Source organism: Hetaerina americana, unplaced genomic scaffold (assembly GCF_022747635.1).
Source record: "Hetaerina americana unplaced genomic scaffold, ioHetAmer1.1.p SCAF_2, whole genome shotgun sequence".
Classification (NCBI taxonomy): domain Eukaryota; kingdom Metazoa; phylum Arthropoda; class Insecta; order Odonata; family Calopterygidae; genus Hetaerina; species Hetaerina americana.
Window position 1 is genome coordinate 37,001,342 of NW_027286763.1, and position 15,694 is coordinate 37,017,035.

The 15,694-nt window shown below is 41.5% G+C and overlaps 1 protein-coding gene across 2 annotated transcripts in view; it reads left to right on the forward strand.

The window, feature by feature from the left end:
• Positions 1-15,694, forward strand: part of LOC139687912 (interference hedgehog-like) — a 92,287-nt gene that overhangs the window by 39,196 nt on the left and 37,397 nt on the right. For both annotated transcript variants that reach the window (XM_071585252.1, XM_071585254.1), the window contains exon 2: positions 14,859-14,959. In XM_071585252.1, coding sequence (XP_071441353.1) covers positions 14,884-14,959 — 76 coding nt within the window. In that variant the 5' untranslated portion in view covers positions 14,859-14,883. The remainder of the gene's footprint in view (positions 1-14,858; positions 14,960-15,694) is intronic.

The window sequence follows — 15,694 nt, forward strand, 5'->3', positions numbered from 1 at the left end:
TGATGAGCGGGTGATTTCAAAGAGACAGTTAAGGAATTGAGTTAGGCCACGAACAATGGTAAAGTTTATATTGGCTAAATAGATAAAGTTCATAGAAGATCGTTGGATTAGGCAAGACAATATTACGAGAGGGAAGGAAGTGTGGTGGAAGTACGAGTATAGAGGGAGCCACTCTAGTCATGCAGATAGCGAACCAAACTAGGAAGCTTGAGACCGCTCAGATTTGCGTCTATTAGAGATCCCTGCAAGGAACCCTCCGGAAGGTTTAAATTTTCGGTTTGCCATCGCACAATACGATTTAGGTTAAATTCAACTTATTTTTTAGTGTAATCTGCCCGTCGTTTCAGCGAAAATTCAATCGTTATCCACAATTCCGTTATTAGAGACTGGTGCCCTAGCGGACCGCCTGCCTCATGCCAAGTGGAGGGGCTCGCGGGGTGTGACGTTCATGCCAGGATGCTCTTCTGGAGGGGGTCCACTCCGCCTTGGCCGGACGACCGGGAGAGTGGCCGGCCACGGCTCGAGTGACTCAGCCGCCCTCCCCCGCCTCCTTCCCATCCCCGCCACTCCACCCCCTTCCCTCGGGCTCTCTCCATCCCTCCTCCTCTGGAGGTTCCACTCCAGCGCTCGGGCAGCGAACAACCGTCGAAGCGCGCGGAGAATAATATGCGCACGCTCGCCTGTTGCGATTGCCGCGGCATGGTAATGTGTGTTTTGCGAGTGGAAATGCGCTCCAATCAAGCGTCGCTCGCTTCCTCGCGCTGCTAAAGCTCTCACGACCTCCGACCCCACTCTCCCCCCTCCCCAGCCCCACTCGCCCTTTCCTCTTACCCTGTGGGCATGGGGTTGGCGATCTTGCCATTATACTCGACTTCTTTGACATTACGGTACCAAATTGGGTGTTGTTTGGAGCGTTCCTCGAGTAGGTAAAGTACACCGTCTATCGGAAGGGACGTACGTTAGTCCTTCTTAGCCCTTGGCGTTTTTCTTTTGGTGAGAACGGGGTAATCACCTCCTCTGTCATCCTCTCCACCATATTCCGCACCTTGCGTGAGGAGTTCACCTACCACACTTCTTAACATTGCAAATATATTTCTTGTTTTGGGAGAACTAACGGAGCTTGTAATTTTTTTAAAACTTGTGATACGGTTCCTGGGACCAGAATCACTTCGCTGATGCCATTTTCATAATTGCAAGAAGCATGGAAGGGAAAGCAAAAAGTATGGAAGTATCTCCAACCAATATTCTGATTATATGTTAAGATGCTGTGTATTATTAGTGTTGATTGTCTTAATATTGATGAAATTTAAATGCTATAATTCGAAAGCTGGCTTTTAGCGTCATGCGACATTGAATTCACTCGAACACGATTGTTTTGAAGTTTGGATGTGAAGACTCCTGTTCACGTCCGTCGAATTGCACTGCATTGTCTACCCCCTCTCTTAAGTCATATATGCGTAAGTGTTAGTGTCGGGTATGGCGTATGCAGGAGTTGAGTGCGAATGCTTAATACAGCAGTTCATGCACGAACAGGCTCTATAAACGATGCGCTTACATGTTTGGAGGCACTCAATCATTCGGAACGCCATTAAAAACAAATGTTTCCTGCCTCCATTTTGATACTTCGGTAAAAAGCGTAATATACCTTAAATTTCAAAATAATTCTACGAGTATGCCACCCGATATTTAAGAGATAAGATTTTAAATCATATAACGGGGAGCATGTTCGAGGCGAACTGTCCAAAGAGATTATGAATCAAATGTATCCACTATCTGAAAACGGTAGTGTAATTGGATTCATTGTGTAAGTCTTGGAGGCAGATAGCAATTTCTCCGAGGTCCATGCTGCCACATTCGTTTTATGGTTGTGAACTCGAATATATGTTGTTGACCTTATTCTCGAGGGCGGTTTCAACTTCTGGCTATTTTTAAAGTGTGACTGATGTTTCTTAGCACGTAGTCCGGGGTTAATATTGTGATTTTTTCAAAGCTGGTATTCTCGTTTTATATCGTATAAAGGGGATGAGTGGACTCTGGTTTAAATAAATACCAAAAGCTAAGGCAATTAATTTTCAATTTATTGCTATATGTGCGGGAATCCGTTCCTGTTTCAAAGAATTAACAGGTGTATAATATTCGTTTCAAGATTACTTTAAAACTCATATTTGCGGAGTCATTTGAAGTTTTGTCATAGAATTAACGAACATTCCTGTAACGTAAAACTTTCTTAATTTAGAAGAAACGAGAGTTTGGAATAGATTGTGGAACGAAAGAATGAATTTAACTCTTGGCTCTGGATGAAATACTGTGGACATGTTCTTACGTAGACTTACATTTATAAACCCGGTGAAAACATGCATTAAAATGGGAAAATAGTAATGTAAATTCTACGATGATTTTCTAGTACCAATCACGCAAGAGTTGGATACGAGTATTAAATTTGTATGCACGAGTATTTTGGTAAAACTTAGATTAAGAAAAAGGAAAATTTTTTAATTCAACCTTTTAGTGGTAAAATTGCATTTCAAATAATCTAAAAATATAGATCTGGCTGGACACATCCTCTGCTACCACCACAGGTAGAGGAAAGTTACTCCAAACTAGAGGCCAAATTAAAAAGTTCTCCAGATGCAATGGAAAACATAATATGAAGTGTATTATTAATAAAATGTGGATGTTATATATGTTGTGGCTAATACTTCGTTCTTTGAGGACTATCAGCGAACTACAGAATCTAATTAAGTGACGCCTAGCTTTGAGAGTAATTTCATATAGTCTTGATATTAAAATATGATATGTAACCCTGTTAAAAAACTTTCAAAAATTATTTTAAAATAATAAGGAAAAATAATAATAAAAGACATCCTTGCGGAAAATCATTTTTAACCGGAAATATTTAGCCATCGAGTGAAATAGTCAATGTGTCATTTGTCTAGAAAAGGGTTGCATAATTTCGTAAACTCAACTTGTTATGACGATGAAAAGAATGCACGAGTATTAAGAGGCGGGTGTTATGTATCAGATATATGCTTATAGTGTTTGCCACCAAGCCAACCATTTCGTGACCCCTTCCTGAGCCGAGCCCTTGTAAGGTACTTTGTATTTAGTCCAGCAGTCGTATATTCCGGCCTCTGTAATCAAGCTGTTAGAAATAAATAATCCAAATTTTTAGAAGATCCCGAAAAAATCTTGAAAGATCGATTAGCACAATCATAACTTGAAAAACATTGCAATGTGGAAAAACAATTGTAGGGAAAAAGCTTAGGCGATTTATTCTTTTGGACGAATGGTCTTAGGTAAGAGAGTTCAATGTCGCAACATTTCGATTGCGCTGTTCCTGTGACATCGTAATGCTGTGTTGTACTGCCAAGAAATAGGATAGATTCATTGTCTTTTGATTAGCGATGCATATTCAACGTGCAACTTGAATTAGATGCAAATTACAATCCGAATGCAATGTGTGATGAGATTACAAAATTTTATGTGACTGGATTTAATGCGGGGTAAATTCAGTGAGTGACACACTGGAATATCGAATGTGAAATGCGATATGGATCACTCGAGTGGGTGCATCGATGTTAAATCTACATCGTAATTCGGGTTTCGTTCAACCCTGCCTTCGGGTTGTCCTCTGCGTGCGCAAATGAGGCGGATAGCGAGTGTACCTACCGACGAGACAAGTGGAAGGGTGAAGCAGGTGAATGGGTTTAACAAGTGGAAGCAGCTGCCGGTGCGGCATGCCCAGAAGAGCTGCCGTATAAGCGGATCAAACTTGGATATCTATAAAATTGAATGTGCGACGTAGTAGTAGATAATCGGCTTGACGTTCGGCTTCTAATAGGAGGGTTCCAGGTTATAATCGTGAGTAATTCGTTTGGAAAACCTCATGTGAAACCCTAGGGGTGTGATTTTTTTTCTCATATTTGGGAATTTCATGTGCCAAAGCAGGGGGGTGTTCGTGGTGAAATCCAGCATACCAACCTTCGGTTTGAACTTTATGATGTCTGTTCCATGTATAATACACATGAAAAATTTATTGTAGTACTGGAATTTTGCTTTCATTCACCCTCTAAAAATGCTTTTTTAACAACAGGGAAGTTTTCATCCATAGTATTGCCTAAATTCATCTTTGTCGTATAATTTCACTTGTGCGCCCAGGAAAGGGGTAGTTGCACGCAGTATCGTTTCCTCTGAATTCACATCCCTCGTCCTTGTGCCGTGTGTCATGGCCGAGGTAGTTAGTTGGAATCCCTCGCTTAGAACTTCTCTTTTGGCTGCCGTGCTCGGTGATGCCATCTGTGTGTCAGCTATGCATGGCGGAGTGCATTGGGCTCCCCCTGAAGAACATCTACCTCGATTCAGAGGCAACAACAGCCCGATGGTTGGGGAGAGTTTACGGGCACAGGTCGGTTGTGTAGGGAGCAGCCTCCCGGACAGAGGAATGAATGTTTTGGGTTTTGGTGACGCAGGTCCTTTTTTTTCCTTTCTAACCCTTGTCAGCGGCTGCCCGAGTAAGAGAGGGTCACTCGGAAACCTTCCCTTTCTTGCTGTGATGGATGAAGTGGCAGCTTTTATTAGGGGCGTCGGAACTAATTCCTGTCCGCGTCGAGGAAAACACTTGGGCCTAGGCTCTTCCTTGGCCTCAAATTCATGGGCCCATGTATACAGAGAGCAGTTGTAACAATTGAAAATGGTCAATAATCGATCCAGAGAAAAATACCGCATGACGCAGATACATATCATTCATTCGAGTCCATTATGGCCTCTCCTAGTTTAAACTTGTTCAGTTACTGGTCCTTCACACATGCGTGCTTAATTTTATATTTCGAACCGTGAGGAAATAAGCAAATAGGCTTTGTGCTAATGTTTGTAATGCAATCATCATCTTCGACACAAAAAATAATGTGATTTGAAATGGAAAATCCACTTAAATGGCCAACGGTTTAGTGTGCTAAAGTTGATGTTTCTACCAAAGAACAAACATCACATCAACAAAAGAGAACGCTCTGGCCCTGTAAACCGATGGAAATGCATTACATAGGGTTGAAATATATGTTAAAAGCATAAAAGACAACCTACGAAGCCTCAGTAATTTATTGAAAAAGTCTGATGAGGCATTGTGAATATAGATGTGGTTATGTTTTTTATGAAAAATCATTCTTATCAAGCAATATCTTAAAGCAGTAAAGTACTTAATAATGTTATCGTCGACTTGAGGATAATCAAAACCGCATATTAGTTGGCTAATTTGGCATGAACCAATTACAACCCGTTGAAGTTTCATTTGTGACAGTAGAACAGTCGGTTAAAAAATATGAAAGTAGATTTTTATATCAGTTCTTTTCTTAGAGGGAAACTTAATGGGTAAAATAAATTATTTGATAAAATTAAGTAACGTGTGTTCTGCCAGTGAAACCACCAGAATTTGAACAACTGTGGAATTTTTTAACGTGAATAGAGTATGAAATTCCTTCGCTGTGTTGGGTGACTCGCTGGTTGAATGGCGGTCCCAGAGCATTAATTTGCATTCTCACGGCTGATAGATAATCCTCGGGCTCAATACGTTGAGCGGGCAGAAAGACGATCTGCGGTAAGTTTCGAAATTGTGTATAACTTTCTTAGACTCTGGACGCAAATTGAAATTATCCCTAACGTTCGGTAGTATGGTGGTTAAGCGTACTTATTTTTTAGTTGTAGAAGTGTTTATAGGTTCCATGAATCAATTAGTTCTTTAGGATAACATCCAGCACACAAATTCATTATTCCGTGGTAATTCACGACGTAAATTTATTGGTGACTATTGTAAAAGATTTTTTTGTTTTCCATGTTTGGGCCAATTTTGGGAAATCCGTTGCTGACAGTATAATGAAGGGGGTCCGATGGATTTCAACCGAAAAAAAATCCTGGCGTGATCACAAACACTCGGATAATAAGCACTACCGGCGGTTTCGGCACCTCTTACGGTGATACCCAGGAAAATGCTGTTCAGAAAGTGGACTTTTTGTTTTTAAGGCCATGTGAATTTGGGAGAAAACGATTGGATTAGGCGTGAGTAAAAGTGATTTATAAATTGTCGGGCGTGCAAGGCCCTCGGTGGAATTTGCTCAATCCCGCTCATCCGTGCCAGTCAAACGCGGAATTCCATTGCTCATGCACGAGGTACAGAGAGAGAGAGAAAAGAGTAGTGTACCGACGAACGAACATCGGGAAGTTAGCATGTCGCTCTTTATTGGCCAAGGGTAGTGAGAACATTTAAATTTCACTGTGAGGGATTCACCCAGCGGTCAGAGCGTGAGTGACATTAATTGGAGTAGAATGATTATCAACCCCCGCGGACAGCGGCGGTCCACATCATAGGAAAGGTCGTTCGTCCTCCTCACGTGTCTCAAAGGGTCGAGTATAGGGGGGGGGGTCTGGCCGTCTTATCTCTCTCTCTCTCCTTCCCTCCCCCACACCCTCCCCTCCTCATTCCGAGGTGATTACGCCGACCGTGTGACGAATTTATTTTCTTCCTTCGCTCCTCGACTCCTCTTCGCCGCTCACCTCCGTCCGCTCAGAGCGGTGGCGGTCGAGGATCGGGTGGAAATTCGGCAACGCTGTATGGACCGGGGCGATAGAGCCCGCGCAGCTGCGCGGCCTCTCTATCCCTCCTCCTCTTCTTCTCCCCTCGCTCCTTCCTTCACTCTCTCTCATTAGAGCGTCTTCGCCTTCGGTGCCTGCCACCCAGCGCCTTGAGGTGAAAATCTTCGCCCCTTTCCTTTTTTTATTTCCCTGGGCATTCCCGCCCCTGACCGGGAGGAGTAAAGGCGGGGGGGGGGGTGAAAGGTGTTCACGAGGGGGAGGAAGGAGACAGGGTGGGTCGCACCCTTTTTTTCCCTATATTCCTTTCGGGAGAGTGCACGCACACTCTACCGAGGCGTTCTCCTTTGTTTTCCAGTGCTATTACGGCTGGGTCATTGATTATCCGACGTCTACAGGTGGAAAAAATGAGAGAGGGCGGATGGCCATCTCAAATCGGGCGGATGTGCAGTTTTTTTGAGGGAAATATCCCTGGAAGAGAGTGGGCCCGTCCTTGTCGGCGCTGTAGATTTTTCCGTTCTTGGATGCCTCGTTTTATGTCATATATTCCTTTTGTCTGTGTGCCGGACTGCACCGTGATCGCTCAGCATCTGCTCTTCCATTCTCCCCCGTCGCACCTCGAATGAATTTTTCACTCGCTGTGAATGCCATTACTCATGTGAAAAGGGACTAATTTAATACGTGCTTAGAATATTCAAAGCACATTGAGCTAACGTGCAGTTGAGATTAAATCGGGAGTTAATCACCGATTTTGAAATTCGTCGTATTTAGAAAAATCGAGAGATGTTTGGCTGTTTTTGCTCCTTGCTCTGTTCCGCGTGTTGGCTTCCCACCGAGAGGGCCCGCGTTCGAATTCCGGAGACGGCAGATATTTTTCAGTGGCATCCCGATCCCTACTTGAGGTGCTTTGTGAAGAGCAGTATGAGTGAGTACGCCGTCCGTCGGATGGGACGTTAAACTGTGGACCACTTGGCGTCTTTCGCTAAGAGTAGGCTAATGCCGGGTTTTTCTCCAGCCTTCCTCATTTCCCATCCATCCCTAATGGCGCAAATGGCCTTAGCTGTCCGTCGCCTCCCCTAAAACTACTGCTACTCTGTTCCGGTCCACTTTCGCATGTGTCATTATCTTCACGTTCTCCATTCAATATTTCTTTAGCCTTTATTCTGATCAACATTTTTCGTTCCTGCTTACGACCCATGGCTCCAAATTTCTTAGAAATGTAAGGGAGAAATTCAAATTTTACGAGCCCAGGTACGCCTCGAAAGATCCTAATAGGCTGTTACAAATATTTCTCCGGACTCAATCAAATTTAGAAAAATATGTGAAGTATGAATATAAAATGGGATTTGGTAGGTCAACCCCAGTACTAATAGTACAAGTTTCCTTGGCAGCAGCTTGGAAACAGTTGAAAATATTTGCAGCGATTTTTACGTGTGAATGTACAGGTAATTCGAATGGAGTTTTGGTCAGGGAGAGGAGGAAAGGCAGAGAGAAACGAGGCATCGGCCTTCTCTTAACGAAAGGCGCCAAGGTGTCCGAGTTACTTTATACTGTGCTTGATAAGCACCACCAGAAGAACCGGAATAATCTCACTCTCAGAATGGTAATCCAGCCACCAGCCAAGAAATTTTATGAGCATAATGAAAGAGTTTTTATCCGGTCACGGCATCTAAAAGTGGAATAGCGTTTTTTGTTAGCGTGATAATATAATTTTTTAAATCTTGACTTTTATAGACTATAGTGGAATGATATGAGGAATGTAGGACCCAACCCAGTCCTCTCTTTAAGTAACGTTTTTCTAGGAACTCGGAACTGATATGCAATATTCTATGACTTAGCGGAGTCTGGCTGGCCTTCTCCGCAACTTATCTCAGGCAACTATTTATTCTGAGGGCTTGTGTTTGTTTCTTGTCCTTCCCTTTGTAGGGTTAGGTGGAAGAAGGGACTAATAGTCCCCACCTCGCCCAATAAGTTGATAAATAAATAAAATAAATAAATAAATTTGTAGAATATCGACATCTGGCTAGTGCTTTGTCAATGTAAGTATTTCTTATTTCGTAAGAAGGCCGTTCTTCGCTGAGAAAAGTTAGGTATTAGCGCCGGAAGTTAAATAACAAGATGGCGTGTTGCTGAATTTGTGAATTCACTTTCTCGATACGGAAGAGTATGTTTGGTATTTTATCCGTTTGGTTTAGATGAACATTAACATCGCGGTGGTGAGATATAGTGATTAAGTAACACTCAAAGTGAACCAACAAAAAATTTGGCTTTGCTTATGAATTATGTTGTAATCGGGAAGAAACTTACTGCCATGCAAGTGAAAAAAGTATGCACTTGTATCCTATATTTTGTTACAATAGCTTTAGAATACTCAAGGGAGAAGGCGAAGGAGATCCGAAACTATGATTCATGTGTAGTGAGGTGATTGCCATTTATGGAAAAGACGGGTTGGTGTATCAGAACAGCCACTGAAACTAATGTAAATTCTCTGTGAACATTACGTGCGAGTTTTTATTAACTCTGCTACGAGCATTGAGTTCAGTGTTAAATATGCATTCAGCGTCGGTTCTATATTTCCTTCCCCAAGGTCGAAGACTTTTGCGATAGTGAAGTAGTCGGAGAGGTAGTTTATTTGTGAGGCGTTGAAAAACTCGCCTCGTTGGAATCATTAAAGATAAGTGGATAATCAGGGAAAGGGAGGAATGGCAAGAGCGGTGTAGGAAGAAAGCCGACATCGGTATTGGCCTACACCAAACTGAGGGCGTCACAGCATCCGCGGTTGTGAACGTTCCTTCTTGCGCTCCATGCCGGCTGATAACTCCGTAGTTGTAAACAGAAAGAACTGAATAGTCGTGCGGGTCACTGGAAGGAATTAGCAGGCCCTCGACTTAGGAGCCGAGTAAGTTTTTCTCAAATGGGATATTTTTTTCCCTGTTTTACGAATAACGCTTTTGATTGGTTCGCTGCATAGCATTTGACGAGAAGAGAAGGTCAGTCGACACTTCGCTGTGAGTCAAAACCAATTTCCAAATTTAATACCAATGAGGAATACATATCAATTACACCACCGCCATCTCTTAATCTGATTTTTAGGGGTGTTTTGTGAACTACAGGGTGCGACGCTTAAATTCGGACACGCACGCGTTTCCTCGAATGAGATTTCCTCGCCGGGTTGGCGAAACCTTCCCCAGACTTCTCCGAAGCATTATACTTAGACACAGTATCGTAAACAGTTGATCTGGGGTACAACACGAAGAATCGAACTATTTTGTAATATAATGTCCAGCGCGAACACTTTTGATAATAGCGGCTCTTCGATTGTACTCCACATTTGTACCTAACATCTCCATTTTGAGGTCATGACTGTTTACTAGATGCCTCTAGCTTTCAAGAACGCCCATTGGGACCTCCAGTGGAACAACGAAATGACGGGAAATTTAAATTTGTCCGGATTTTAGCGCCGCACCCTGTATATATTGGTGAACTGTTGCTTAATAGTAAATAGTGATAGCGATTGGTTAATTGGAAGTACATATATTCATGACCGTATTTCGGAAACAATTTTTCCTGGTCAAACAAACTAGTGTTTTCAAGGGAATTCCCTTACATTAATGGACCATGAGCAACGCGCATGATTCTAAACAATTTTCTGTGGTGGCACTTCTCTAGGATCAATGTAATAATAAATAGAATACATCCTACGATAATCCGTCACTGATTTTGTGACTTAAGAATTAAGCATGTCGTCTGAAAGAAAACTGAACGGGAAATATCAAAGCCGCGTTAACATGAGTTGTAAGGGACATATTATTAATACAGACAAAATGTATGCCCACAAGTCTTTTCGTGTTTTGCCCATTATAAATCGCTGCCCGATATATTCATTTTTGAACTCCCTATGTGAATTTTCGCTGTACAAGATAACAGGAGTACAAGGCCTCTAGCCTGGGGTGTTTCCGTAAGCTAATATGTTCATTTCTTTGAAAAGTATTACTTAGATCACCTGCGATGCAGCCTCAGCCTCTTTAATTTTCCTTCAGCATTTGTTGCAGGACGACTCACAGAAGTCATACCATTTTCATCTTGCGTAGAAATGTTGTATCAAAAATGAATTTCACTTGTTGTATTCACATTTAATCAATGAATCCTGGAATTTTTCTTGAATTAAGAGTATACTATATAAACTTCCATTTTTCTTCCCAGTTTATTAGAGATGCATTTATGATTACCTCACGGCAAAATCTGATAGAAAATATAAATGTTGATTCTGGGACCGTCTCTACTTCAGGATGTGCGACTGGAAGAAATCATTTAGGCTGGGTGTTGTGGTGGTGGCACGAGAACAGGGGGCGTCTTTACCGAAGGGAAACCATCTTAAATCCAGCGAACTCGCTGGTTAACTAATTATAATGTGCTTCCGTCTATGACTCGGGTTTTATCCTGACTTCTACAGTAATTTTCATATAGTCACGCTCACTCACATGATGTTGCCGTTTAAAACCTTAAAATTTGAAAAACAGGCTGGCCTTTCGTGCGTCATGTTTGCAAAATGTCTCATTTCATATCTTCATTTGTACAGTAAAACTGATAAAGCATGATGATGTAAATGGAAGCACTTGATTGTCAGTGTGGTCAGTGTTTGAGAGAACCCTGGCGTCGGCATTAGCTTTAGTTGACGTCAATGAAAGGCGAAATGAGGGCCATCAGTTTATTTCCCTACCTTGTTTAAGGGGTGAGTTTTAAAGTCTCTTCATCCGGTATTCAACTAGAAAGTTCATCACGCCGTAGATGCATGTCTTATTCTTCCATTTTTGATCATACTTTTAATTTGAATGCCAAGCTCTAGTAGGAGTTGACACTATGTTGAGGAGAGAATGAGTAAGAAGAGTGAAATCGTGCTGGCAGTATGAAGTTCGACCCTTACAAACAGATTGGAAGGAAGGCCCCATTACAGGTCTTCAGGTTTGTGCGTAACGTATGTGCCGAGTTTCAACCGCATAGGAGGATGAAGAAGGATTTAAGCCCTTAGTTTTGAAAAGGCAAATATGGGATAAGCGGAGGGCAGCTTGAACGCAGAAAATAGCGTCTTAATAGAAAGAGTAAGGGAGTTTTGAAGCGGAAATGAGGTAGTAGGGAACATACTCATAGAGGGTATCGAAACATGTTACCCTTGGAAGAGGCTGAGACGAGAGCCAGATGCCAAACGAACTATATCTTGATCGGGAATAAGTGCAAATATAGAATTAAGCAATATGAGAACTATTCCAGAGAAGAGATAAGAATTGGCACAACTTACCATTGGAGTACCCTCGTGGAATACGAGATATCTGGGGTGAAAATATCCGAGAAAGAATTACCACGACCTTCGAAAGAAAGAGAAGAAAAAACTAGCATCAACGGAAGATGGTTCGACCAGGATGAAGCACATTACAGAAGTAGCGGAAGAATTACTCCTGAATAATAGAGCTGACTCAAGGCGGAACGCGAAGTAGATAGTCAAGTGACGAGGTTGATAAATGTGAGCCATGGGCATAGGACGTGAGATCCTTAAGAGTGAATTGAAGTGACAGTGGAAAATGGCGAAGCGATAACGTAAATTGCGAAGTTCTCTGGAGACGGAGTGTATAGGTGAAAGTAGAAATAGAAAGAATTCTAGGCGGGAAGATCCTCTAAATGGGGTTATTAAAACTATTGATTGGGAATCCATCGTAAGAAGAGGAAATTGGAAGCTGATGTAGATTACAAAAACACGGAGAAGATAAACACCGAAAAAGCATATGAGGTGAGGGAGCACACGAAGAGGGACATCGAAGAAGCGATAATTAAATGCTGTTACGTCTGAAATACGATGGAAAATATTGCATTAAGTTAAAGATTGGAAGCAAAAGAAATGAATCGAGGAACTGTGATAACATGCACAGTCTAAATATTTCATCGCTGATGTAGTGAATGACTAATGAAATAGACAAGAGTCGACCAGAGCCCAGAGACCGTGAAATATGTGTTCATGGAGAAAAACAGGGACCTCGGGAGAGAAAAATGAACTGAGAAAATAGAAGTTCTTCGAGATAAGGGTAAATACGGTCTGGTTGGCATAATCAGTGACAGTGAGTGATGTTTGAAAATACATTTGCAATGTCGAGACATTTGTAATGTCGGTTAGAACTAGATTTTCAACTCCATGGAACAATCGAAATGAAATAATTTATTTTGTAATTACACACACTTTATTTAAAAAAACAATCCCAGTTTTCGACGTTGAACGTCATCATCAGGCCTGATGATGACGTTCAATGTCGAAACCTGGGATTGTTTTTTAAATAAAGTGCGTGGAATTACTAATAAATTATTTCATTTCATTTCAATATGTTATTAAAATTCCATAAAGTTACGCCAGAGACAAAAAATCCATGGAACAAGTCTCTTATTATTGGAGAAACTTGAAACGGATTTTAGAGGCTAGAATGCTCTACTAAGTTAACAAAAATCAAGTTGTTAAACTGAAAGAAAATAGCGGAATAAAATATGGAACTAAAAAAGGGGATAAACAGTGAGTGCATATTGAGGAGAAAAAAAATTAAATTTTGTTCAAGAAAGTTAGCCAAAACATAGGAGACTGATTTTTAATTCCCAAACGCTTTAGTGCCATGGTTAATGCGATCGCTTGGTTGAAAAAAATACATTCATGTTACTACTGCGTGAGGAACCTTCTTTTTAAAACTGCTTAATTATATCGGAAAACTTTCGAGGGTTGAGGGATTTAAAAATCTTTTCCGGAGTATCTGAAAGGAATATACCTGCAATCGTTCATGTGATCTGCGACCCCTGCTTCTCCCCTGATGTTAACCGTGATATCCGAGAGCGTTTCGGGAAGCAGAAAAAAATCACATACACAAGCATACACACCCTCTCCCCTCCGTACCCGCCGCCCCCGTAATCCCCCAGACTGGCTCGCCACCACTTTAGAGGAGAGGAAACAAAGCGACATCCTACCCCCCCAAGTCTCGAGCTGAAGAAGCCAACAAAGCAAGATCGAGGATCCTTCAGTTTTCCCTTCTCCCCCGAAATCCCTTGGAAACAAACCATGGAGGAAACAACTCGGGAGTGGCATTGATGGTGAGGAAACACCCCTGCAGCACCCCCGGTTGCTCCCCGTGTGTTCCGTGAGGAGGGGATTAGAATGTGACATGAAAGAAATCCCATGGTGCCTAGAGGGTGTTTAGAAAGTCATCGTCAATCTCAAGAGGGGACGCCTCAATGAAAGCAATTGAATCCCAATTTACGTACAAACTTGGTTAAAACAACTACGTATCTACCCAACCTAATTAATACAAAAATCCAGAGGAGATTTCATGTTTATTTCACTCCTGTCAATACCGCTCTTGAACCTGTGATGTTTTAAGGCTTGTGATACTTGTCGTTTCTCATGTATGCTCGCAAGTCGTCTAGGGTGAGAATAGCTGCCCTCATCAACCTTTCAAAAACCAATTCTTTGAGAAGAAAGAATAGTAAGCCATGATCGAAAGAAACTGTAACTTAGTTCATGATTTTATGAAACTTTTTTCCTCATTAATGCATTACCGGAATACTGTGATTCCTAATTATCTGAGAAACAAAAAATTTTTGACTGCTGAAATGTTTCTTGATTGGTTAGTAATTGCCTTTCAATGATATTCGTGACAGTTGAGGTGGCATCGTACCGTATACAGAACCTAAAAATACTCTTTATGGAAAAAAACGTTGGTATTGCATAATTTGATATTACTTTTATTTCTCTGATGAGTGATCTTTATTTAACTATATAATGGGATGAATATCAGATTTATAACATGCTGAATAAGATTGGTCCCCGGGGGATATGGTGGGGTGCAGGACTTTTGCCCTCGACCACAAACAATATTAAAGTGAAAGTGTTTCCAGTGAAATTTTCTTTTAGTAGCCCCAGTAATTCAGTATGCAATCTAATGGTATGATTGCATATGCATTATTTCACTTAATTTTTCCATTATTTTTAATGAATATTTGTCTTTATTAATTACTTTTTAAAATTTCGTATTCACTGCTATTTTCACGTTTTTTCATCATTTTTCCGAATTCTTTTGTGTTCTTTTACTGAGCCCCTCTCAATCGCGCATAACCAGGACTTGGCTCTATTGTCTTCATTATATTTTTAATTTATTTGCAATTTGTTACAAATCTTAAAATGCTCATCGTGTAATGTTCTTTCTCTTTTTCGGCTGATATTGTCGGGAATTGCGACACTGCCCTTCCATCATCAGGGATGCCAGCAGCAGCCGTAGTGCGATGGATTGCCGAGAGGTGGTGGCACCTTTCTCCTGGACTTTTTGGCTCGTGATAGTGGCAACGGCAGTTTTTGCGGGTGAGTTTTTTTCCCGGGATTTGATCCATTGCGAAACAATACTTTTACTTCTATACCGGCAGTGTGCATTTGGGTGTATCACCTTCTTGAGTCATCATTGTTTGTGTTAAAATTGCCCGAAAATGCGCAGATTTGTTTTCATCATTATCAGTATTTCAATCCTAGGATATATTTACTGCAGCCCTGCAGTCTACTTAATTAAATATCAATTCCCTCAATCCCTGATACATTCTCTGTTTTGCGTCCTTAATTTGTCCTATGCCCATGTATATTGGTCTTCGTCTTGGAATCTTCCCTTCTAATAAATTACTGATTAATCGCATTGTGCCTCAATTTGGGTCCTATCCATCTATTTCTTCTTTGCCGTAGAGTTCTCCATGTGGTCCTATCCTCTTCTGCTTTTCTGTATACTTCCTCGTTCCTTACTTTGTCTGTCCACTTAATCTTCACCATTCTCTTCCAGCACCATGTTTCAAATGCTTCTATTCTTCGCTGGTTTACTTTTCCAATGTTCCAATTCTCCACTCCAAAGTCTTGACGAATTGCTTCCTTGTTCCCAGCCTTAGGTTCTTTGAACATAGTAATTGCCTCTTCTTCTTGAATGCGTTCTTCGCTTGGGCTATTCTTAGCTTGATGTCGGTCGAACTTCTTCCATCCCATGTTATGCTGCTGTCCTGGTAGATGAAGGATTCCACTTGCTCTAGCTTTACTCCTCGGATTGTGATATCTGCATTC